Raw genomic sequence first — 23,078 nt, 5'->3', positions numbered from 1 at the left:
TGACAAAATTAACATTGTTACGAGATCAATGCGAGGAGCAGACTTTAGTTCAATTGTCATTGATGCAGACAAAGGAATGTTTTTAATGACGGAAGAGAATTTTCCTTCTTCGAGACCTCCAGTAAACTCCATCACTTTTTGAATTCTCATATTCGGATTCAACTGCTGTTACAGAAAACGCGAATGTCGGTGTAAGCGTGGTTTTCCCGGCTGTAGTCTAGGCAAACGAAAACACAGATTGTAATTGCCTAACTAAAAACATACGTCATAAACGAGTTAATCGCTTGGTCAGTGCAAACGGTAATCCAGCTGTGTTCGGCAACAGATTGAAGAGAACTCCGGAACTGAAAAAATAAAAACAAAAATAAAATAATGTGCAGCCTTTTTTTTTCGCGGTGATGAAAATTTTGAACCTTTTCTGACTTCAAGTCTTGCAGTCCTTTATTGCTGCTGCCGTCAGTACGCTGTGACAAAAACCCCCATTTGCTGGATAACATGTATCATGACATGAAATGTTTCTGTTGTATATATTTAGTCTTCCTCCGCCGTCATGTCAGTAAGTAACTAATGGTAATCTATAACAGGGACCAATGTTTTTCATTCAACAACGCAAAAGTAGATCCATCGCCACTGATTTGTTTATTTATTTTTATCTGAGTGAAAGTGGTATACTTCGCACTGGGCGCGATTCTCCAATATGGTTTAAATTACGTTGCGTTTGGCATCTAACGTTATGTGGTTAAATTCTCGCTCGCTAGGCCATTCGTAGTGTTCTTTTTGTTTGTGATTTGTTATAATAGATACGTTTCTCCATTCTATTCTGTAAATAGTGAAAGAAGCGCATCAACCAATAGCTGTTCACCACCATTACCAGCATGCCTTGCCTGATGGACACAATGTCCCGCCATCGCATGGAATAATAACAGCAGCAAAACACAAAAGGGAGCAACAATAACAACAGCAAAAATAACAACAACAAATCGGTAGATGATAATAACAGCAGCAAAACACAACAGGACTGCCAACAACAACAAAAATAACTGTTAGAGCTTACTCTAAAGTTGCTAATGTCCGCCAAAATGAATCACGTAGGAGAGGTCTTTTATTCTTTAAAAACAAAACCATTTACCTTGTTTACTCGGTGAGAGAGTTCGGTAGCCCAGAATCACCCGTTCTTCGTTTCTATCACCAAGTTTCTCAAGATGAGCCACTTGCCTGCCAAGGGGTACGTAATTCTTGAGAATTGATACTGCCGGATAACTCTTTAGAAATGAATGTGAAACTGTGCTGCCTACGTGCTGTGCTTGTGCTCAGAATTAAAAAAAAAAAAAAACAACTCCTGTTTTTAACTGCGACGGCTGAAAGCGAGGTCACTATGGCAATTTAAACTAAGCACAAGGCACGAAAAAAAATTGGTATTCTGAGCGGAAATTCCAGGAGAGTACGTAACTGTATCTGAGCAGAATTTTCCGACACATTCCGCTGTGAGCAGAATTCCTAGCAGAATCAGAGCTGTATCAGGCTAAGCAGAATTTTTCATCTTATCGGAATAGTTGTACCTAAAAATGGTATCAAGAAATGGTCTATTGTAGCGGTTAGTCGGCCCTGAAGTTCTGAGGTCTATTCCCGAAGCTTGGCGAGAAAGGTTGTGATCTTTGGGAAAAAGTTGGCAGTACAAATTAGCTACCTTAGAGAGTGGAAAGTGTAATTTTTGCTACCCGTGACATAGCATATCATAGCATAATAGCATAAGCGATATTATAAAACCGGAGGAAAATGTTTTTTCGCCGTATCAAGGGAATTCATTCAGATGATCGAAAACATGAGATGACGGTTATTCTCTCTTTCTTGTCGAAACTGAATAAACCACTTCTGCTAGAACTAAGGAACCGTTCATTCTTTATAATATAGCGGGGGAGGGGGACTGGTGGGATTCAGGGGAGGGGCTATGCCAAAAATTGGCTCTAAAGGGGGGCCGGCTGAAAATTATGGTGTTTAAAGGGAGGGCTATTCAAAATATTACCTTATTGACGGCTTCCGTAGTGCAAAAAGGTTCTGCCAGAATTCCTAAAATAGCATTCCTGAGTTTCTGAAAATTTAAAAATGCCCCTGGGTCCCCCTACTTTGTTAGGTACCCTACAGCAAGAACTAAGCCCCCACTAAGCATTTGGTTGCTAAATATAGCTCAACCTTCACAAACAACCTCCCTTTGATAAAACAGAGCCGTGAACGTCAGCTTTTTGTCATGCTTTTGTCTATTTTCACTTGAATATATGTATTGTAAGACAGTATCTGTAATAGTGCAAAAGTTCTGCCAGAATACCTAAAATAGTGTTCCTGGGCCCCTGAAAAGTCAAGATTTTCCAGGGAAGCACGCCCCCGGACCCCACTACGAGACCTAAAGTTCTGCTCAAAAGTGAACGTTCCTGAAGTTCTTGAAAATACAATTTTGAGAGCATGCCCTGTAAATACACTCAACTCACCTTCACTAACGACCATACAACTCCCTTTCATAAAACAGTCAAGACAATCAGCTCTGATCTAGGTGGTCTTTGTCTATTTTTATGACTAAAAAACTGGTACAGTATCAAAAACTGCTTAACTGGCTTGAAACTGGTATAATTTGTTCTTGTATTGTTTTCAGACTGCAACAATTTCACTTTTTAATTTTCCCGGGGGATCATCCCAAAAATTTAGGGGTTCGAGTGGAGGAAGGAGGGGGGGGAGGTTAAAAAGTTATGATGAAGAGTGGGGTCATTATGTGTAACAGGGACCATTTATCAAATCCCACCAGCCACCCCCCCCCCCCCCTCCCCTACCCCATAAAATAGAAAAACGAACGATCTCTAAAACGACGCAAATGCGTTGAGATGATTATCTGTGAATCGCGATGTGAAGGAGGAAGACCATGGAAACTGATCAAGTAGAACGAACAAAATAGCTTGAGTATGTGAACCAGTGGAATTTTCATCAAAGGGAATAAGCATTGAATTTAAGATTTCTTCTGACAAAGAAATCTTAGCCCAAGAAAGCCACTTAGAGTGGAGGCGCTCTGGGGACGAGTCGCTATAATTCTAGGCGCCTGCGATCTGATTAAACAGCGATCTTATCCTTCCAGATACCAGTCTTACTCATCTATCAGTATCAGCTAGTGCCCGGCAACTGCGATTTTTGGAAGGTAAAGCGGCACCAACAACAGTAACTCTTGAAGCGGAAAGCGAAGAAAACAGCGCATTCTTTACCAATAGTGGCAGAAGCCAATATTCAATTGCGTCACGCTATTGTATTTCGGGATTCGTTCGCAGCCGGTTCGAAGTCGTGCAAAGAACTTCACAGCTATCAGCGCGCGAAGTACACAGCTGTTTTTCCATTCTCCTTGGAAGATGTGGCCGTGGAAATCTTCAAATCATTATCCAGAATACAAGGTGCGTTCAGATAGTCCAGCCTGTGTTTTGTCTATTTATTTATCAGTATTATTTATTTTTGGGGGGGCTTACTCAGCCCACCGCAACCAAAGCATGCATGCTCGCCAATGATTACTTGTAACGGCCGACACGAATGGCTCAATGGAACGATTTACTCCACTTCGCTCCCACTTGTGATCTGTCAGAGTCGATTTGTGAAAAAAATAATGTACTGGATGCGTAGTTCGTAATGCTCTGTAGTTGAATTAGCGAGATTCGATCGTTCGTCATTCCATTCTGGTCCTTTGACCTTGCTGCATGTTTGAAATAAGATTACAAGCTTAATGTAAGTTTATTAAAATAGCAGATAAACTTATTAGAAGCTCACTGAGTAGCAAGGACGCTTCAGTTTTATGTTTTGTTTAAATTATTCTCCATTGGTCAAAACAATTGATCGCGGCCATCTACAGCTTATTTTCATTGACAAATTTCTCACTCTCAGAAGAATTTTAAGAGATTGGTTTTTTAAGAGATTTTTCTAGTATCTATTTTGCAATTTCAGAATAACAGTTTCCATCTCGACTACAGCTTTCAAACTTCACTCTCCAAAACACAAGTGATATGGCGCTGTAAATTAATGCATCCAACAGCTGCCTCGCTTAAAAAGTATAATTAGTCAGCTTCAAATTGCAGCTCTCATTAACACAAAAGATTTAAAACAAGCTTTTTTACTTAAGATAACTTTTTACAGATGGCTGACATATTAGCTCTCACTTGGAATATGTTCTTAGCAATAAATTTCAAACAACCCTAAAATTCAATTGTTTCAGGGGAAATCATTACTTTAGAGACAAACTAATGGATATCTTTTAATTTTTATGCAGAAAAATTAAAGTTTTACATGGACAATAGCTTAGAATAACTTTGTCTTCTATACACTGTTATATAATATAACGTGATTGCCCTGAATTGACCATTTCAGTCTGAGGCATGAAATGAAAAGTTAGAAATTACTGCTGCTGTACATTTCGATCCTGTCAGTTCTGAGAAAATGATAATCAGTCAGCTTATCCCTTTGTTTTTCGTGGTATTCTTCCAGAAGTTCTTTATTAAAATTGCTGAAACATAATAAGCAAACTTTGAGTTTGATTTAATGAAACATTTGCAACATCATATGAAGAACTGCTCAGTAGCATATAAATCCTGACCATAAAATCCATTTGTTATTGTAACTTATATCAAACTGCATCAGTTTTAAACTAATGTACATGTAAAATTATGCAGCTTCCTGGTCTCATCCATACTTGTTAACTTGTTCAGTTGTTATTTAGGGCACATTTAATTACAAGACTGATTGGCCATGCTTACAATTCCTCTGCTTTCTCCTAACTCCTGTAATACTTAAATGTCTTAATCCAATATATTTATTCAGACAGATGTTAAAGTAACTTTGATCCTGGAAATAACAGGTCCAAGAAGATTCATGTGTATATCGTAAATCCACGAATTAGCGCCTGGGGCGCTTATTTCAAATTTAGGAGAAGATGGGGGGTGCTTATTTAATTTTTCCTAAATCGTGGCCAGACATGATCATTTTTTTTAATACATCATCTGCGCGTAAACAACAACATAAGCTGTTTATCGACCTAAAAAGCTGATCTTAAACTTTAAATCATGATCATGACACCATTAGTACTTGTAATTTTTTTTTCCAAACGTAACGTGTTCACAAACTGAAACAATGCACAAATCTAATACTACACGATGAAAACTATACGTCCTTTGTTGTCTCATTACTTGTCCACAAAATGGGGGAAGGTGAGGGGGGTGCTTATTTGAGGGGGGGGGGGGCTTATTTTAAATTTTGGCCAATAGGAGGGACGCTTATTCGAAGGGGGCGCTCATTCGAGGGGGGGCTAATTCAAGGATTTACGGTACTTACTAAAATGCAGGGATTCCGAGTTTGATACTCAGAACCCAGTTGTTGAAATGGTAGATAATACTATCCACTTTATTATCCACCTTGGTAGTAATCTACAATAGTGGATAATGTTATCCACCCTTTGAACCCAGACTGTTATAATTTTTCGGCTGTTCACAGTTACAGTGTATTATGCACCCCCAAACAAAGGACACTTGTGGGGTAATTTTTTAAATTCTTACACTGATCTCCACTTTGACAAATTGTTTTAATTTTGTTTTCAGCATGCATCAGATAATTCCAAGTATTACCCCCATCCTCACCTTGGGCTCCAAGTGTCACGCCGGATGATGCAGCTCATGATTGGATGCCTGTGCTTCGGTGTATTATTGATCTTAGTCAATATCTATCAGCTGCGGAGTTTGAATGTTGGGCTGTCTGTGGGTGACCCAGAGTTTGGTAGCTCAAGTAGACCCATTGTTTGGATGAATGCCAAGAATGTAAGAGAACAAATAATTTCATGTGGTACTGATAAAACTGCAGTTACATCTATAGACAATACCGGTAGTTTGTTTTTTATTCAAGACCACTTTTGAGCAAGGACACTGTAAATCATTATAGTTCACCACTAAATTTTCTCCAATTAGAACTTAGTTAAATTGTAGGCTTATGTATAGCCTACATGATAATAACCTTCAGTGTGTCTGACAATCACTTGGGCCCAGATAGCATGTTTTGACCAAACATGTTTTTTGGTATGGTTTGTAAGCTCATAAATGGAGCATTTATTACAAATAATTTGTAGACTTTGTTCAAGTACACCATCAGGTGTTAGCAATAGTTTCTAAAGTTAACTTTCATATTATTTTTAACTCACTGACAGCTAAGATCTGGCTATTTGAAGCATGTGATGGCAGTGTTTAGTCGTATTGGTTACACCAGGACAGAGGCACGGAGTCGCTTGTTTGATGTGATGTGGGCCCATGATTACCCGTTTGGTGGAGATCTGAAAGAAATGCTGCAAACTTTAGAACCTCATCAAAAGGTTAGAATGGACCTAACCTTCTCACCTACCCTCGTCACCCCTACCCTCCCCACCTTTTCTCCCCTCGCCTACCCTTCTCACCCCCACACTCTTCACATACCCCCTTTCTCACCTACTACCCTTTTCACCTACCCTCCCCACCTTTACCGTCCTCACCCTTACCCACCTCACCTACCCTCCTCACTCCTACCCTCCTAAACCTACATGTACCCTCCTCATCCCTCCCCGCTCCATTACAACATTTGCCTGGAATGTGCTAGAAATTCTTCAATTTTGTTTAGTTTTCTCATCATTACTTGTTTGTTGAGCATTGCTATTTGTTGATTTAGGCAATGAGTCTACATGTATGTATGTGAAGCCCTTGTTATCTTACAAAGGGAGAATGTTTTCTTGACTTTTGGCTTAATAAATATTTCCTGAAATTGTGGATTTGGGCTTAGCAATCCTGGCCTGATGGTGGTCAATCAGAATAGCTGTTACTGCAGTTGAGTCTGCGGTCAAATATTTGTTTTAAAAGGCATGGAAACAAGGCGAAAGGGTCAATACAATGCAGAATTGTCCCTTTTGCCTCGTTTGTGTGTCAAGCCGCTGATAACTGCAATGACAGCTATTGCTTTTTTAAACTGTAGTAAGTTTATACATTCATAAGAATATTATTTACGTGTAGTGTAGTTTTTTTCTATTTTCAACATATATATGTAACAGTATGCAAATTTATATATGTACTCAGAACTGTTCTTAGTGTTTGTGTACTGCTTGACTGTAACATGTCTTTTGTTTACTTGTCCATTTAGATTAACCATTTTCCAGGCTCTGGATATATAACAAACAAAGTTAGCCTGGCTGTGAACCATTTTCAATTTATTCCTCCAGCATTTGTGATTCCAAAGGACACTCAGAAGTTTTTAGAAGAAGTAAGTCAACTGATATGAATGTCAAATTTACATTTTATGTGTGAATTCCATTGATTGCATTCTTGAAGTTCCATTTGTTTAGTGTGTTTCCAGTTAGATTTCTTGCGACATTATCTTGATCATTTACAGGTGAAAAATCACCCTCAAAAACTGTGGGTGGAAAAGAGTAATAATCATAGAGGAATACACATCAAATTGCCAAAAGGTATGTGGCAATATTTATTAACTTCCTGATCATCATGTTTTAAAAGTTTGTTCCAGTTCAGCCGGAACAGTCTAACATTGTCCAAGTTAGCAATTATGTCTTTCCCCTGATTCTTTTTTGCTTCGCACACTTCTTACGTACAGTGTGCTAATTATGTACCTTGACATTAAAGTACAGCAAGTGAAAAAAGTCAGAAATTAAAATTGGTTTTCTTGACAAAAGGTTAGGTGTAACTCAGTACACTTGACTAAGTGTATACATGTAGCATTCATGTGTGAACTTTATTTATAATGCTGCGAGTATCAGTACAAATACCATTACTCATCAACAATAACTCTGATTTCTGTCAGAATTACATCTACAGTAGCCAATTGTACAACCCAAGAACACTGGCCAAAAAGCCAGATTTGTAGTTAATTCTTGGTGAAGTCACCGTGATTGCTTTAATTAGAAGGAAGAGGAAGATATTAATAACTGCACACAAATGAGGCAGTCAACAATATTTTTTTATACCTTGTTCGCTCATATTTGTGTGCTTCATCTGTGTCCTTTCATTTGTGGGTGTCAGTTAACCCTTGGTGCAGTCATGTCCTTTTCATATCCATCATGCTATCAACCCTGTATTAATTAATAGAATTTGATTGCCAACAAGGATGGTTTTTCTTTCTTTTGACTACATGTATTTTGTTTCACAGATATTGATCTCAGCAAGGGGTCTGATCAGAATTTTGTCCAGGAGTACATTGCTAACCCATTTCTTGTTGATGAACGAAAGTTTGACATTGGCATTTACACAGTCCTTACATCCATTGATCCTCTCAGAGTTTATGTTTATGACCAGGAAGTTCTCATCAGGTAATTTTATTTAATAAAATTGAATACAGTAATGAATGCATGTCTCATGATTGAATCTTAAATAGTGACCAAGGTGTATGAATACACAGTCAAGCAAACTCTTGTTGACAATTAAACAATTTTAATTGATGGGAGGCCATTCATCTATGACTGACCCATTTAGTGCTGCAAATGACTTGTCAATTCAGTTTTCTAATTGACCCTTTAATTGCACCATTTCCTTAAGTTGGTATCTACATAACTTTGTGCAATGCGCTTACAGTACAAAAAAACAGTACATGTTTAAAAATTTAGATTACCAGCGAATATTTGACTCTTTTAAGAGCCTTTTGAACCTTATATCTAATTTATCAACAGTGTCACACATCTTATGAGTTTTTTGCTCATTCCCACTAAATTTGATGTTTAAAAATGACCTGCTTAAAGACAGGCACTGTGACTTAAACATGTGCTGCAGCAGATCATGAACCTCCAGACCTGACATAATGAGATGCTTGCCATGGTGAACATCCAAATTTATATTATAAGGCAACATTCCATTTCCATGACCAGATGAAAGTATACATAGTCTTTTTACTAAATCCTCAGATATTGTCAGAAGGACTATTACCCTTTTGACCCAAATGATGAACAGAAGTACGTCGTGGAAGATTCATACACCCAGCCATGGGAGGTACAGTGTTAAATTAATACTTGTCATACACCTGACAGGAATTCTTAATTCCTTCTTTCTCCTCCTTCCTAATGTACTTGTATTTTCACTGTAATGGTCTAACCCTTCCCATGTCACTTTGGTTTGAAAAATTGGGTTGATTGTGTACATTGTAGAAATGACTTTATGGAATACCTGACTTCCCTGAACTGTATTATGAAATATCTCAGTCTGCAATATGTGGAATGATAGAGACTCTCTAGAGATTATGATTCGGGAATGCATTTATCAGGTCTCATATAACCTCTGTAAACTGATTTATTTTTACAAGCTTTTCTAAGGCTCATCTCTCTTTATTGAATGGGATATTGGGAAATACAATGCACTGAATGTAGCATACTGTAAGGATTTATGTTTATTCTTTCAAATTTAACTATAAATATGAATTGAAGCCCCTTCCCAGCCCCTGTTGAATTGCAATGTGAGTTGTTGTTCTTTTTGGGGACATTTTTTGTTACTCAATTCTTCAGTTGCCATCTCTGAGGGAATTATGGCATAATGGAAAGTTCAGCCGCAAGATGCTGCTTAACGCCTATCTGCAACAGCAAGGTACACATGGATCTTTGTAATCATGTCAGTGTTATAGTTTTTGTCAAGTTCAAGTGTCACCTCGGGGGACAGAGACCAATTTAAAGTGGTAGGGTTAAAAAATCAGGGCAATGCAATGAAACATTAGGGGGCCCGGCCGTCCTAACATTTATTGTGTACTCCGAAGCTCTAAATTAAGAGCAGCCCAAGCAAAAGAGTGGTGCAAGGGAGTAGCTAGGGTGGGGTCCTGGGGTGCCCATGACCCCTGCCTTTGTAAGCCTTTTTTAAGCAAAGAAATTACAACAGGCGATGAGTACATCTGGTGAGTACCCTCACTTTGACACAGTGTGCCCCCCCCCCCCCCCCCAATTGAAAAATCCTGGCTACACTCCTGTGGTGCTCTATCAGTCCCTCCCCCTCCCTGTTCTGTGATTGGGAAATGTGTGCATGTACCTCAGGAGATGATTAATTTATTACTAGAGCATCTTTGAAGTCCCACCTCTGAGGAATATCTTTGTTCTTCATAGGTAAAGATGTAGATAAGATGTGGAATGATGTTTACAGGGCCATTGCTGAGGTAAAGCCTCTATTTCTAACTTGCTTGTTTTAAAGTCTTGCTAATCTAGCAGTACTTCTAATTACTTTAAAGTTTAATTGAACAGCACTATGACCCTATGCACCAAAAACCATGAAGGCAAGCGTAGGGATTGTCACAAGTGGTTCGGTTTTGTATCTGAAAATACACCTGATTGGTCAGAAGATGTTCCACTAATTTAATTAACCAATTACAGAGCTCAAATGGCAGAAAACCTAGTAAACAAATGTTTACTTAATAGGTTTTTAAATTTGATTGAAATTCATTTATAGTAACTTTTAGAAACAGACATGACACAGTATACAATCAGTTGGACAAATACTGAGCATCAACTGTTGGAAATTGAAATTGTTCTTTTTTAAAAAAAAAAAATGTTATTGTGTCAATGAGTTATTGCTAAGAATGTAAATCCATACATTTTTATTTTTGTTATTTTCCAGGTTTATTTAAGAAAGGAACCAGACCTTATTAGTGCATCCTCAAGCTACAAATCCACCAGGTAACGCTTCCTTTTATTCTCAATTAATGCAGTAGAATTATGTGTTTCTGTAATTCAGCATTCCTTCAATATGTCTCCGTTAGTGAGCATCCTCTTCACCTTAATTCTGCAAATGCTCAATATATACCTGATAGTCAGAATAGGCCATTAAAGGATAGTGGCTTTTCATGACTTAAACACAGCTTGTTATCTTTGTCAATCGCGTTTTCTCATCGGTGCTGTCACTTCTTCCCTATGTTCAGAAACTTCTTTGAGATGGTGCGTTTTGATTTCATATTGGACTCGGACTTGAAAGTCTGGCTCATGGAGGTAACTGATTTTATTCATCATCTTGTAGGCAGTCGCTAGTAGTTGTAAGACAAAATATTTTTTACAGCTGTTCAACTATAACTAAGAGCCAATCACAATGGCAGTAGGAACTCGTGTCTTCGAACTTGAAAGCAGAAGCGTTAACTCGGTGGAAAGCGCGGGAAAAGTGCGCTGAGTCGAGCCAGTAGTAGCCTGACTAAACAACTTCTCGCTTTGATTGGCTAGCACAAGTTGAAAAGCAAGGAAACTAAGCTACTGACGCCGATGGCAGAGAATATATGTACAGGAAGGTAATTGAAAAAAAATAATAATAATTAGAGTGAACATAACCTATTTCAATGGACGGTCAGCGGGAAGAACTCGTTCATATGCAAGGAGTTGTTAAACCGATAAACATCTAATCAAGACTCATGAAAATTTCTCTTTTGCTGATTACTGCTCTTTCAGTGCTATTGAACTTAGGAAACCAATAACACATTACCAACTAACTGATGTAGCAACCAACCAACTATACATGTATGAGTGTCTGATTGAAAGGAAGCATACGTAAATGCGGTCGTTTTGTGCAGTTCATATATGTAAAAATTGTTAATGTCACATGACGTTCTCTGTAGGTGAATATGTCTCCTAATCTGTCGTCAGCAGCGCATTCAGATAATAAACTGATGTACGAACAGGTCAGTAAAAATATCAATGAATATCTCTAATGACTTACGAAAAGTCAGTAAATACCTCTGGTAATTTATGAAACTAAAAAGGTCAGCAAATATCCCTAGTGACGTATAAAAGATCAGTAGAAATCTCTAAACGTAAACACATCAATAATAATGTCTCTAGTGACTTACGAAAGGTCAGTAACTATTCTCAGTATGTTACTGACCCAAAGTTGATGAAAAGCATAAAAAGGCTGATGTTTTGACCGCTATCCTAAGTCCTTCATATCGTGACAGAAGCATTCCCAAGGTGCCTCTGGCGACAACAGGTTACTGACAGTATTACCTCTTGAATCAACTTGTGCAGAAATGCTTTTCTTGATTTGTCGATGTTTTCCTTCCTTAGGTTGTATTTAACCTTCTTGGTTTAGTAGGAGTAGCAACTAAACTGGATCATAGCTTGAAGTACAGGTAAGACAGATCATCTGCAATCGATTCTGTGAGTATGAAAGCTGGTAATGGGCTACAAGCCTACGCTAGTTCGTCTGTCGCGCAGCCCGGCATTTTCTTGTTCTTGGTCCTTTTTCGCTTCTCGCTTGACAAAGGGTAAAGAGGATCTGCTAAGATTCTCATTATAGAATTTCTGAAGTGATTTGTTTGTTTGCTTTTAAGTTCGCCATCTGAAAAAGAAATGCTAGTAAGCGATCAAGACATCCAAGTGTTGTACGAAACCTGTTCAAGTAAGGAATGCACCAAGGCCTGTATCAAAGAGGTGTGTTTCAAGGTTGTCTGATTATTTGTTGTCGTCGTTCGTTCTTAGATCAGTCGGTTGTCTTCAGCCTCTTCTCGTTTCACGAATTATTTAAGTTTTGTCGCTGAAAATCAGACATACATACAATGAATTGCTTATAGAGGTGTTACACATTGTGTTTTTGTTTTCTTAGATCTGCCGTCTGTGTTATCCTTGTCTTAGAGAGAATGAACGTGAATTTATTAAAGCCGCGTATTTAGAGCACATTCACAGAGGAAACTTCCGCAGAGTGTACCCTCCTGCCATGGTAAATATTTCTATTTATATCTTTGTATTAGTAGAGCAATTAAAGGGTGGACCATTTGACCTTTTAGGGGGGGAGTGGAGGGTCGGTGATTTGGCATAGTCGTGAATTTCTTTTTGAAACCTTTCGTGTACCAAGGAAATCACCTCCCCCACCTCAAAAGTCAGAAGGTCCACCCATAAGTTGAGTTTCCATGACATAGCCGGTGAGGAATGTTAATGTTTGTCACTATTTGTTGTTTACAGACTCAAACAGGAGAAGCGAAGAAAGACAGTCCTCAATTGAGTCTTAGTTCTTCTAATCAATTAATGTTTCAGTGGTTTCAAGCCATGTGTCTACAAGACATCACGTGGTGCGCTTAACTTGTTAGCTTTCAGTTGTAATCTCTAGCAGAATTTAAATAATTCAATAATTGCCGTTTTGTATTCAATACACATTCGATGCTCTTGGTTAGAAGTATCGATATTTCTGAAAATTTCAGCGTTAGGTAATTTTTGTGTCAAAGGATTATTTCAACTTGAACGCGATTCGTACTCTTCCAAAATGGCTTCCTCTACGGGGTGTCACTGGGAATCAATGACTCCATATCGAGCTACTCGCCTGAACTTGTCAAACTTGCCCCACTTGATGGACTCTGTTGTGGAATACTGTTTTGTAATAGTGGGTGGATCATACACCGTTGTAATAACTAACTTATGTTCTGGTCAATTGAGAAAATATTTATCCATGTTTATCCTCAGTAGCAACATAATCGTTCCATTTTTACTGTGAAGGTATTTGTACCGTAAAGGTCTATGCTTTCTTGAAGCTGGACGTGATTTGCAAGTTTCAGTTTAATTTTTGTACAAAAAATAAGTGTAAATACGCTACCAGTAACCTAATATTTCGTTAGATCAATCTTCTATTCCAATGACGGTCTCTTACGTGAATTTACGGTAGTTCAGTTCGTGTGGTTTAACCGTAGAGCCAAGTGGAGAAAACGCGGGAAAGTGGCGTCAACCAATAAGAATTAGTTTCTATTTTCAATCACCGCATAAGCCAATCAGATGTAGCGGTAAAACCTGTCACAAATGTAACGTGATTTCAGGAGTATACACCGTAACACGTATATTTTCTCAGGCAGCGGTTGGCATTTTTACTATATTTCAAGGGTAGAAGTGAGATAAAAAGTAAAAACTTAAAAAACAAAGAAAGTAAATGTAAGTATGTAGCCTTTAATTTACTTTACCAGTGCGATCGCTTTGCACTTAAAACCTTACACTGATATAGCAGTTTAAACAGATGTTATGTTTGTAGATTTTGTTGTTTCAATTTTCGTTAATACAAACCAAGAAAAAATTATATTTAAACTTTCTAACTAGTGTTGAGATTTTCCACCTATTTACGATATTTACAATTTCAAAATATGTATTACGGCGGTTCGTTTCGATACGAACATACACAATAAATGGCTGAATTATATCTCATAAGTCTCTTGAAGTCATTGATTTTCGTTACCCCCACATCTCTTTCAGTTAAACAGTATTCACCGTACGAATAAAATCCAATCATGGGACTATTGGTAAATCCTTCTTTAAAGGCTGTTTGCGAGCTAGAGTAGAAGGCTTGTCCTTTGTGAACGAACCGTGACGTGAACAGGAGCGAAAACTTAGGTGTGAAACCGTGTCTGCTAGCGTCTTCGATGAGTTGTTGAGCCGGCGAGTAAAAGTCAGCGTTGTTGCCGTTATTTAATAGTCCTGCGCATGCACGGAATCGTTGACCGGAAATAAACACTGCGACAACCCTTGCTCTCTTCACCAGTCCATCAATAAACAAACGGTCGTGCCCTACGCCACCAAAAACAACCACTTGTTCCCCGTATGTCTCACGGATTCCTGTATTGTAAACCAAAGGTCGGAAAACGTTAAGGCATATTAAGGTATTTTAAAAGAGGACAAGATCAGGTTAAAATTGCAGTACCTGCAGCTATGAAAGGTATAAAATCTCTACTCGCCGACAATGCGATCAGAATAACTAACTTCACTGGAGCGTTGGCGGGTAAATCAAACATGTCACACCAGCGGCTTTCTGGGGGAGGTCTTGGAGTGCGAAGATAAACATGATGATAGTCTACACCTGGCATATACGGCGCGCACATAAAGGCGTGGCCAGTCTTGAGATGATGCATGTGATCTGGGGTAAACTGGTCAATGGGCTGCTGAAACACTATGCGTTCAGTGGTACAGCCCAACGTGACGCATCCCGGCGGCAGCTTGGAAAATAAATTGAACACGGATCGTACCAGCTGTCGTTCTTCGTTCCTGCGCCTTCGAGGTTCTCTTCTCGTGAACCAGATCTCACGGTGGCTTAACTGAATTACCATCCGAGGCTCGGTATACATGTTCTCGATGACACTGTCGATTTCGTTGCCAGTTATTAGCTTGTCAGCCAGGTAATGCACGCTCCAGGTTGTGCGTGAATGAAGAATCTGCATGGAAATGTGTCTCCACATTCTGCTCACTCGCGCCGTTGTCCGTAGCTCCCTAGCCGGGAGATATCTCAAAATCATGTCCACTACTTCTGGAAGATAAGGTAGAAAAGAATGCGCACGATCGCTTGTTGCCGACATTTTGATTTCTTTTTTTGCGCTCGAATGCGTTTGATTGTGACGCTGTTCGTTGTGAGGTCACATTTGATTCGCGCGCAGGTTTTGTTGTTCGCACAATGCAAACTTAAGTTTGCTGTATGGTCTCCGTGTTAAAACAAACTTTTGTTCTCAATTTTTGATACTTTGATAAGACAGCAGCGGTGTTAACGAAGAAAATGGCTATCATTACTATCTAACGTTTTTCAGAGACCACGCGGCCGGCGGTAGGAGCTTCGTAATGCAAATTTACTTTCAGTTACTGTCGGTACAATGCGAGCGGCTTCCACTGAAACTGACGGTTAGCAATGAGCTCTTTACTTGAAATACCGCTGGAAGTGAGCCTGAAAGATGGTATCAGTTGCGCTTCAGTGGCGTTCACCGTTGATCTCACATGATGATCTATCTGCCGCAGAAGTTTGATGAACACTACTAACAAGTGTCCATTTGATATGTCTGCCTGACAGTTTTTAATCAAAGAAACAGAATAAACATTTGTTTAAAGTTAATTTGGTGTTTGTTGCATACGTTCAGTACATTGGAACTGGAAAATGGTGAAAGTGAATGTAGAGATAATTGCGAAGCAAGTAACAATAATCTTCAGTGTGACGTTGTAGCCGTCTCCATGGATATTTCATTAATTACATACGTTGTTTACGTTTATTTGCTTCAACGGGAAAATGAACAAACATAAACACGAAGAAGAAAAGAACCCGGAAGATTTGAAATTTAAATCTAGGCCTGTGACGGCGGGCGGAATACAAAATGGCATTCGATTCTTCACGACCGCCATGAACGCGCTTGATCGAATTGAAGGTCTCATGAGCGAGATCGAGCAAACAAAAGCCTTAGTTCATCAGATGATGGGAGAATTCAGCTTGGCTGGGGGAAGAATACGAATTAGTCCCGAGGGGCAAACGAAGAAAGTTCGGTCTGAAAAGAAAGAGCTAAAGGATAAAGACGTTTTTGCCGCCTCCAGGTAATAATGAGTGATCTTTTAGGCGCTTGCGCAGTCTCGCGCGTCCTCGTTTGAGATTGAGAATTACAATCACATTACAAAGTTAATCTTACCAGAATCGAGGTTGTAATTTTTTTTTTGTAAAACTCTTTGTTTCTGTAAATTCTGTTTTCAGTCGATTTTTCTCTTTCTTAGAATGATTCATTTCATTTACGATAGTCTTCGTTCCTTCACAGATGCCAAAAGCGTTCAAAACCGAAACGAAATAAAACCCTGCTAGAAATCTGCGAAGAATGGCAGAAAAAGTAAGTAGCCGTAACACGTATGTAAATGTTCTTTCAAAAACTTAACATATCGTAGAACTCCGAAAGTAAAGCCCCCCACCCCCCCCGAAAATAACGGCTCCCCGAAAGTAACGTTAATCTTTTACCTTCCTATTGAGCCCCGAAAGTAACGGCCCTCCGGAAAGTAGCGGCCCTTTGAAGAGGTCACGAAAAAGTAAAACTCCCTGATCTCAAGCGCAATGCGGTTAGAGCAACCTGACTGCAGGACTGAACAACTTGAAGAATTATTTGTGATTTTATTTCGAACTTTTCGAACTGAATTTTTCTTGAAACTACAGTTTATAAGGTCTATTTGTCTGGCAGCAGATTCAGTCGCTTTACGATGTAATGCGACCATTATACTTTCGTCCAATAGTACCAATATTTGTAGGGACCTTTTCGTTTATACAGTCTTCTCTGTTTATATAGGTACTTTTAGTAACGGACGTGAAACGGAACTTTTAAATTCATGGAATACCCGTCTGCTTCGTTTGAAACGGACTGTGAATTACCTTATCAACGTATTTTAACCATCCGAAAGTAACGGCTGCCAGAAAGTAACGACTACCCTTAACTAACGGCCCCTTTTGCCTGATAAATCCGAAGGCAACAGGGGCCGTTACTATCAGAATTCTACAGAATCACGATTTTTAAGCCTTTTTGACTGAAGAGGTGCCAATTATGGTGCATTTATTGTAAGGTTGGTATTTACCACAATGGCTGACTTTGTGTAGGGTTTACCACTTGTTACCAGTCCCCAATCTAGGTATATTTTCCCTGCAGCGTTGTCTGCAGTAGAGCGGTTTTTACATAGTGTGGAAAGTATTTTCTACTTGGTTGGGTTCTACTTTACCACGCTGAGCGATTGGCCCCTAACCAGAAGTTAAACGAAAACCAAAAGCGGTGCGTTTTACTCGTTCTCCGTCGCTTCACGTCAGCTACATGTATTTACATCGTGTTTTGATTGGCTCTCTGGGTTGTCTTCGTACTTTGTGATTGGTTAGATTGATTACATTTATTTTCAGGTTATACTTTTGCGAAATTTTTTACGACAATCAATTAAAAACCGCTTTACTGGAGTCATGATATTTAGAGAAAAGAAAATTCACGTCGATTAGTCAGAGACCGCCTTTAAATAGTCCAATTTCGATATATTAAAATTCAGCCTAAAACAATAGACCTCGGTACGAGGCTCAGATCTGCCGAATAACTACAGAGTTTGTGAGTTTTTTCCCCAGAGCCTCGTGCTGAGGTCTATATTGTGTTAGGCTGAATTTTAAAATGTGGAAATTGTTCTATTTCTGTAGTTCATTTTTCAATGAAATAATTGTGCACTCATGATCTAGTCTTTCCGTCACCTCACGCTTTAGTACAACTCTCCTAAACAAACGAAAATGAATATGTACAAACTTTAGCCAAAGGTTTGTGATCAATTGGGACAAGATTCACGAATGCCAGTTTAGATGTCTCGTAAGTATTGTTTGAATACAAAGGCCTGATGTTTTGAAACAGTGCTTAAGTTGAGCCATGCAGGACGTTAAGCCCAGGCTTCATTCGTTCGATTTATTCTCACTAAACCTCTGGTCAGATGTCACTCAGTTTTTCTCATTTCATTTTAGGAATCCAAGATACATGGATAATAAGTAGCTCGATTCCAATTTTACAGCCCTGTGTTGACGTATCTTACTGGATGTTATGTTACTTCTCGAACGTATTTAAATGAAGTTTTATTTTCATTTCATTTTATCATTTTTATATTCCAAGAACTGAGACCTCGATATAATTAAACAGATGTGTAAATTAGGATTGCGGAAAATTATTGCATCCTTTAATAAACCCGAATAAAAACTGTGTCCAGATATTTGGTATCGTCGATATTTCTATTTGTATTTGTTGTCGGAGTCAGAAGTGGAAGGAAGCCAATTACTATTCTAAACATGATAAAGTAGTGACGCCTGTTTGTACGTATGCCACTGGTGATGTCTCATACTGGTCTGTGGCAACTGACTGTATTAAACTGTATGTCCTGTCATATTAATAATTTTAACACCTTCTCTGGTTTCTAATCGCCGCATTTAGAGTAACTACAGCGTTTGGTTTTTTTACAACACTCAACGATAAGCAGAACTGATTCTCTCTTGGACACACACTTTCTTTGACGGAGTCCAGTTTGTAGACCCATCTTTACATTAAAATGTTCATTGAGATTTAGTTTTGTTCATTAGTTCTATCTTTTATCTAACTGAAGAAGCGAGTCGTGAATTTATTAACCCATTGAAACCTGGAGATTTTTGGAAAAAGTACATTTTTTGAACATTTTTTGACATGTTTAGTATAGGTAATCGTACAGTTTTTCTCGTTCAATTTGGAATTAATTTGCACGAGTGAGTTTTTCAAAAAGTTGAAATTGCACGAGCCGCTTCCGCTATAAACATGACAAAATTTGCAAAGAGGAAGTGCTAGAATATCTTTCCTGAAGCCATTTTTTTCTTTCGAGAAAACTTTTTTCAAAGTTTCCGCACTAAACGTTCATCATTTTACGTGATATCATTGGCTTAGAAAATTTCTTATTGTCTTTCAGCCAATCATAATCTAGAATTGCGATGTGTGATTTGCACTGGTGTTACACTTTTTGTACTGCTGTTACACTTGAACTGCACTGCTCTCAGCCAATCAGAATTGAGTAATTTTTTCATGTATATTATTAGCCTGGATATGAGCTAAATTAGCTCCAATCTACTCAAAAAGGAATTTGCAACATGGCAGCATGCCTCGTTTTATCACATTTTTGGGAATGCGGGGAAATCAATTTTTTTCGGCTTAAGGCTTTTTATTTTTGTTAATTTTGTTTTCTCCTTTCTTTTCTTTTCTTTTTTTTTTTTTTTTTTTTTTTTTCGCTTTTTCTTATCTTTTTGCTGCAGTTGTTGACCTACTACTGGGCTTGCTTCCAGTTCAAGAATTCCGCGGAAGCATCATCGAGTTGGGAAATTCTTAGCAGGGAGTAGCCATCGCCTCTATTTTCTTATTTCAAATTTTGCACATAATGGTATATAATATCTAGATCTCCGGGACTTCACGCCCAACATTCTTTGGCCGTGTCGGGCGCGTTTTGAATTTTCCTTGCCTGACAAGCATCTTAACTGGATTCTCATTAGCATCAGGAGCCATGGCTCCTGATCCCAGACATTTTACCGGCCGAACACCCCCAAACATGCTGCGCTCCCTTCGGGCGCCAACTGTCACGTGAGAACAAATGATCATTAACGTCCGGTAAAGCATTTTTGACAAGTGCCGATCATGAGCTTGATAGAGTCCGCTAAAAGCAAATAGAGCGCGTAAATACGCTTTCTTTTTATAATGATATGGCTTCGGACATTTGCCGCGTCTGTCATTGTTTGTTTAAAAACAACGAAGTTTGCAAAATGGAGATACACAAGCGTGATCAAATTGATGCAAGAAAAGGACGTCTCTGTGCAAATGTATAGCTTTCTCGACGGGCTGCTAACCAATCAAATTGCACTATTTCTCTCCGTTCGTGGGCGAACGGAGGTCGGTAAAATGTTTGGGATTGACTACAGGCGATTCCTTTTCTCCCCACCCCCACCCCCTTCTCGCGCACTCCCACCCCCCCCCCCCCACCTCTGTCAATATTTTTGCAGGCTAAGACACACCCTGCCCGTGTGAGTGTGTTTGTGCCTATCCTTGCACAACAGTGTAAATTCCCTGTACGTGGCCAGCTTTGAAGTAAGCTGCTGTATATGCGTTCAAATAGGAACCTTTCTTTGAGTATTAGTTTCCTTCAATCTGTGACAAAAAAAGACAAAAATTATCCCAAGGAGCTATGAAAAGTCACTATTGTCAATCTCAAAGGACATTATTCCATTTGATTGACACCAAGGTGTTAATACGTCACACTAATTAATATCTCTATAAACAATGTCCTGCTAACAACGCTCTGACTACGTTTTTCTGTCGTAAAACCAGCAGTGCGAATCCTAATTAATCATAGCGGTATTGTTATGAACGTTGATGACCGCTACCAGACTAATGTGCTGAAAATTACTTCTCACGAACCATCAGGTTACTATGATCTGTGAAGTGATCGTGGCACGAAAGAAACAAGGCAGTCCGTGATATCTAGCCCCCTGTATCAAATTTGACGTAAGTTTGTGCAAGGTAAGTGATTAACTATAGTCTATTTACCAAATTTTGCCGGACAACAATGCATTTGCAAAAATTCATTGTAATATGCGGGACGGATTAGTTTATTTTCTATTATTCATTCTTGGTTCACACTTGTTCGTCAGCCACGTTTGGTTGGACGAAGGGAACCTGATCTGCTCCTGAATAATTGTTTTCATATTTTCGCAGAAGTTACAGTGTAGATGCCTTTCTTTCACACTTTCAGGTAAATAATGTTTGCATTGAGTTCGGAATAAATACATTCTGCTTTGACCGCGAATTTGTTGAAGAACTTAATCATCATTTGTCGTGCAAGTACAAAGATTGCTAAACTGTATTTTATCTCAAAGCGTCAGGCGATGGTAAACGATATTGAACCTTTTGGCTGAAAAAAGGTAACTGTGTTTTGCCACTAATGATACCAGGATATTTTCAGACTTGTCTTTCAAGGGCGGTTAAACTTGTGCCGGCCAGTATTAGATCAAATTTAGCTCAGCAAAGCACGCAAAACAAGCAAAGAGACAAACGAGCTCTAAGATAAAAAGACAGAAAAAAAAATCAAGATCTTTGACATCAGCTTTCGGTTGATCTACTGTTATTTTATTAGATTTCCGCCGGATATCAAATATGTAGGTTTCCGTTTTGAATCAAATAACGTCTGATTGACTTTTGGAGGAGAAAGTAACGGAACCATAGCGTGACATTTGGCTTAAGGGAAGTGAAATTGCTATTTTTGTAAGTTTTATGGTCAGCATGAAATCATGATCAGAGGAAAAAGTTGCCTCATTTTGTAATCGACTCTTAGCTTCCAGTACGGTTCCTCGTCAGTTTGCATAATCCTTCTTAGTTTGTGCGCCTAGACAAACGTCGCGTACGAATATACTGAAATCTCATTAGTTTTGTTTTCAAATGGTTTTCGCATAAACCTATTTGGATTGTTGCCATGGAAACCAGACTGCAATGGTCTTTATCATTTTTAGGTATGATTGATATTGTGCTGTTGGATGCATGAATCTTATGAAACACATTAATTTCACATTGGACTGACTGACTTCGTAAGATCAATATAAAACGAGAAAGACAACAAGACGCTGTTATTTCAATTTCGTAAGTAAGGAATAGAACGAAAGGAACTAGAAGGAAGGAACTAAGGAACTAGAATAGATCGCATTATCTACCAAAACTGAAACAACAACAACAACAACAACAACAACAACAACAGGCTAAAAAGCCTGAAGTTTACTTCTTTTAATTACCAATACGTTTCTTTAAAGACACTTAATAAAATCACTAAAACGCATTACATCCCCCACTATTTCCTTCCCCCACACCCCCCTCACCTCGCTTCCCTGAAATTAAACCAACGAGAAACTACCAATTGAAGCTTAGGTTTTGATGCATTTGGAACCTGACATTTAGTACTTGCCAGTTAGCACAGATTTGAGCCACTTTTACTTTACCGAAGCCATGGGAAATAGTCGTCAATGTGTTAAATAATATCTTCTAAAATAGACCAGGCCTATTGCTTTGTACATGCTCCAAGAAGAAAAGAAATTTGTATAAGTAAAGTTGGGTCCTCCAATCTAGTCTCAGTGAGTAACTAAAAGCAAGGATTAACGGAAAATGTGTAAAAAATCTTAACGAAAAAACGGTGATTATGAGTTTAGGACCAATGATAGTTAATTACTGACCGATTATCTTTTGCAACACCAAAAGCATTTTCACCTTGACCATGTCTACGTCAAGTGGTGACTAACAAAAGTGTTTCCAAACGTGCCCTTAAATCGTACTATTTATAATATTGGGAACAATTTTAGCGCGTTCGTTGTGATTTCTAAATAACAAAGCCCTGTTTTACAGTCTGGAATATGCGATGCGTTCATACACTTCATTTTCTATAAATGTTTATCTTTTAATCAAATAAATTCTCCTAATTCTGAGAATAAAAGATTAATTGACTGCGCTATCGAAAGAATATCCAACGGTTTTGTTTTTATGAGCACTTGTTCGTGTGCTTCGCTGTCATGACAGCTCAACTGACTCAAACTGCGAGGTTTAAAAAGAGTGGCTTGTGATTTTATTAATTAATGTAGGATTTTCTTTCTCTTATTTTATTGTGTTACTGACAAAAGGTTCTTTTTCGACGGCACGCGAGAGAAATACCTTCGTTTTCACTGTTGAGATGCATAAGAAACTTCTGGAAGAGTTTGCTGGTTGATATCAGCACTGGTGGCATCCGAATTCAGTTCGAGCCAGTGCCCTCGTTAATTATCCGCTTCTAAACACAGGTAAATAAT

General features: G+C 38.7%; 4 protein-coding genes across 7 annotated transcripts in view; 3 read left to right on the top strand and 1 right to left on the bottom strand.

Annotated features, from left to right (window-relative positions):
- The first annotated feature begins 3,225 nt into the window (after nt 1-3,225).
- Nucleotides 3,226-14,158, top strand: LOC145483923 (putative tubulin polyglutamylase ttll-15). Its single transcript, XM_081462489.1, has 16 exons — nt 3,226-3,425; nt 5,610-5,825; nt 6,209-6,370; nt 7,165-7,284; nt 7,414-7,489; nt 8,185-8,344; nt 8,933-9,017; nt 9,527-9,605; nt 10,112-10,161; nt 10,620-10,678; nt 10,921-10,987; nt 11,602-11,664; nt 12,047-12,111; nt 12,313-12,412; nt 12,585-12,698; nt 12,941-14,158. Exons 1-16 carry the CDS (start codon nt 3,384-3,386, stop codon nt 13,055-13,057), a joined length of 1,575 nt encoding a protein of 524 aa, XP_081318615.1. The 5' UTR covers nt 3,226-3,383; the 3' UTR covers nt 13,058-14,158.
- Nucleotides 14,106-15,387, bottom strand: LOC145483924 (F-box only protein 22-like). Its single transcript, XM_081462490.1, has 2 exons — nt 14,655-15,387; nt 14,106-14,569 (listed from the first exon to the last, which is right to left on the bottom strand). Exons 1-2 carry the CDS (start codon nt 15,301-15,303, stop codon nt 14,106-14,108), a joined length of 1,113 nt encoding a protein of 370 aa, XP_081318616.1. The 5' UTR covers nt 15,304-15,387.
- Nucleotides 15,388-15,902: 515 nt separating this feature from the next.
- LOC145483580 (uncharacterized) lies at nt 15,903-16,870 on the top strand. Its single transcript, XM_081462115.1, has 2 exons — nt 15,903-16,297; nt 16,513-16,870. The coding sequence occupies exons 1-2, from the start codon at nt 15,999-16,001 to the stop codon at nt 16,583-16,585; spliced, it is 372 nt and encodes a 123-aa protein (XP_081318241.1). The 5' UTR covers nt 15,903-15,998; the 3' UTR covers nt 16,586-16,870.
- Nucleotides 16,871-20,324: 3,454 nt separating this feature from the next.
- The window catches only part of LOC145483897 (polycystin-1-like protein 2), a 36,845-nt gene continuing 34,091 nt past the window's right edge, over nt 20,325-23,078 (top strand). Inside the window, exons 1-2 of one of the 4 annotated variants that reach the window (XM_081462461.1) lie at nt 20,325-20,343; nt 20,680-20,775. The gene's annotated coding sequence lies outside the window, so the exon portion shown is untranslated. The other 3 variants (XM_081462460.1, XM_081462463.1, XM_081462464.1) reach the window with 3 other exon arrangements.

The sequence above is a fragment of the Orbicella franksi genome, chromosome 4 (genome assembly GCF_964199315.1).
Source record: "Orbicella franksi chromosome 4, jaOrbFran1.1, whole genome shotgun sequence".
NCBI classification, from domain to species: Eukaryota; Metazoa; Cnidaria; class Anthozoa; order Scleractinia; family Merulinidae; genus Orbicella; species Orbicella franksi.
This window is presented reverse-complemented; position numbering and strand designations above follow the sequence as displayed.

What these genes read in the sequence shown, in the direction of transcription:
- LOC145483923 (XM_081462489.1), top strand. Translation starts at nt 3,384, where the DNA reads ATGTGGCCGTGGAAATCTTCAAATCATTATCCAGAATACAAG. An exon ending in CGCCTATCTGCAACAGCAAG is followed by an intron (nt 9,606 to 10,111) that starts GTACACATGGAT and finishes TGTTCTTCATAG; the next exon opens with GTAAAGATGTAGATAAGATG. An exon ending in TTTACAGGGCCATTGCTGAG is followed by an intron (nt 10,162 to 10,619) that starts GTAAAGCCTCTA and finishes GTTATTTTCCAG; the next exon opens with GTTTATTTAAGAAAGGAACC.
- LOC145483580 (XM_081462115.1), top strand. Translation starts at nt 15,999, where the DNA reads ATGAACAAACATAAACACGAAGAAGAAAAGAACCCGGAAGATTTGAAA. An exon ending in GACGTTTTTGCCGCCTCCAG is followed by an intron (nt 16,298 to 16,512) that starts GTAATAATGAGT and finishes GTTCCTTCACAG; the next exon opens with ATGCCAAAAGCGTTCAAAAC.
- LOC145483924 (XM_081462490.1), bottom strand. Translation starts at nt 15,303, where the DNA reads ATGTCGGCAACAAGCGATCGTGCGCATTCTTTTCTACCTTATCTTCCA. An exon ending in TATACCTTTCATAGCTGCAG is followed by an intron (nt 14,570 to 14,654) that starts GTACTGCAATTT and finishes TTTACAATACAG; the next exon opens with GAATCCGTGAGACATACGGG.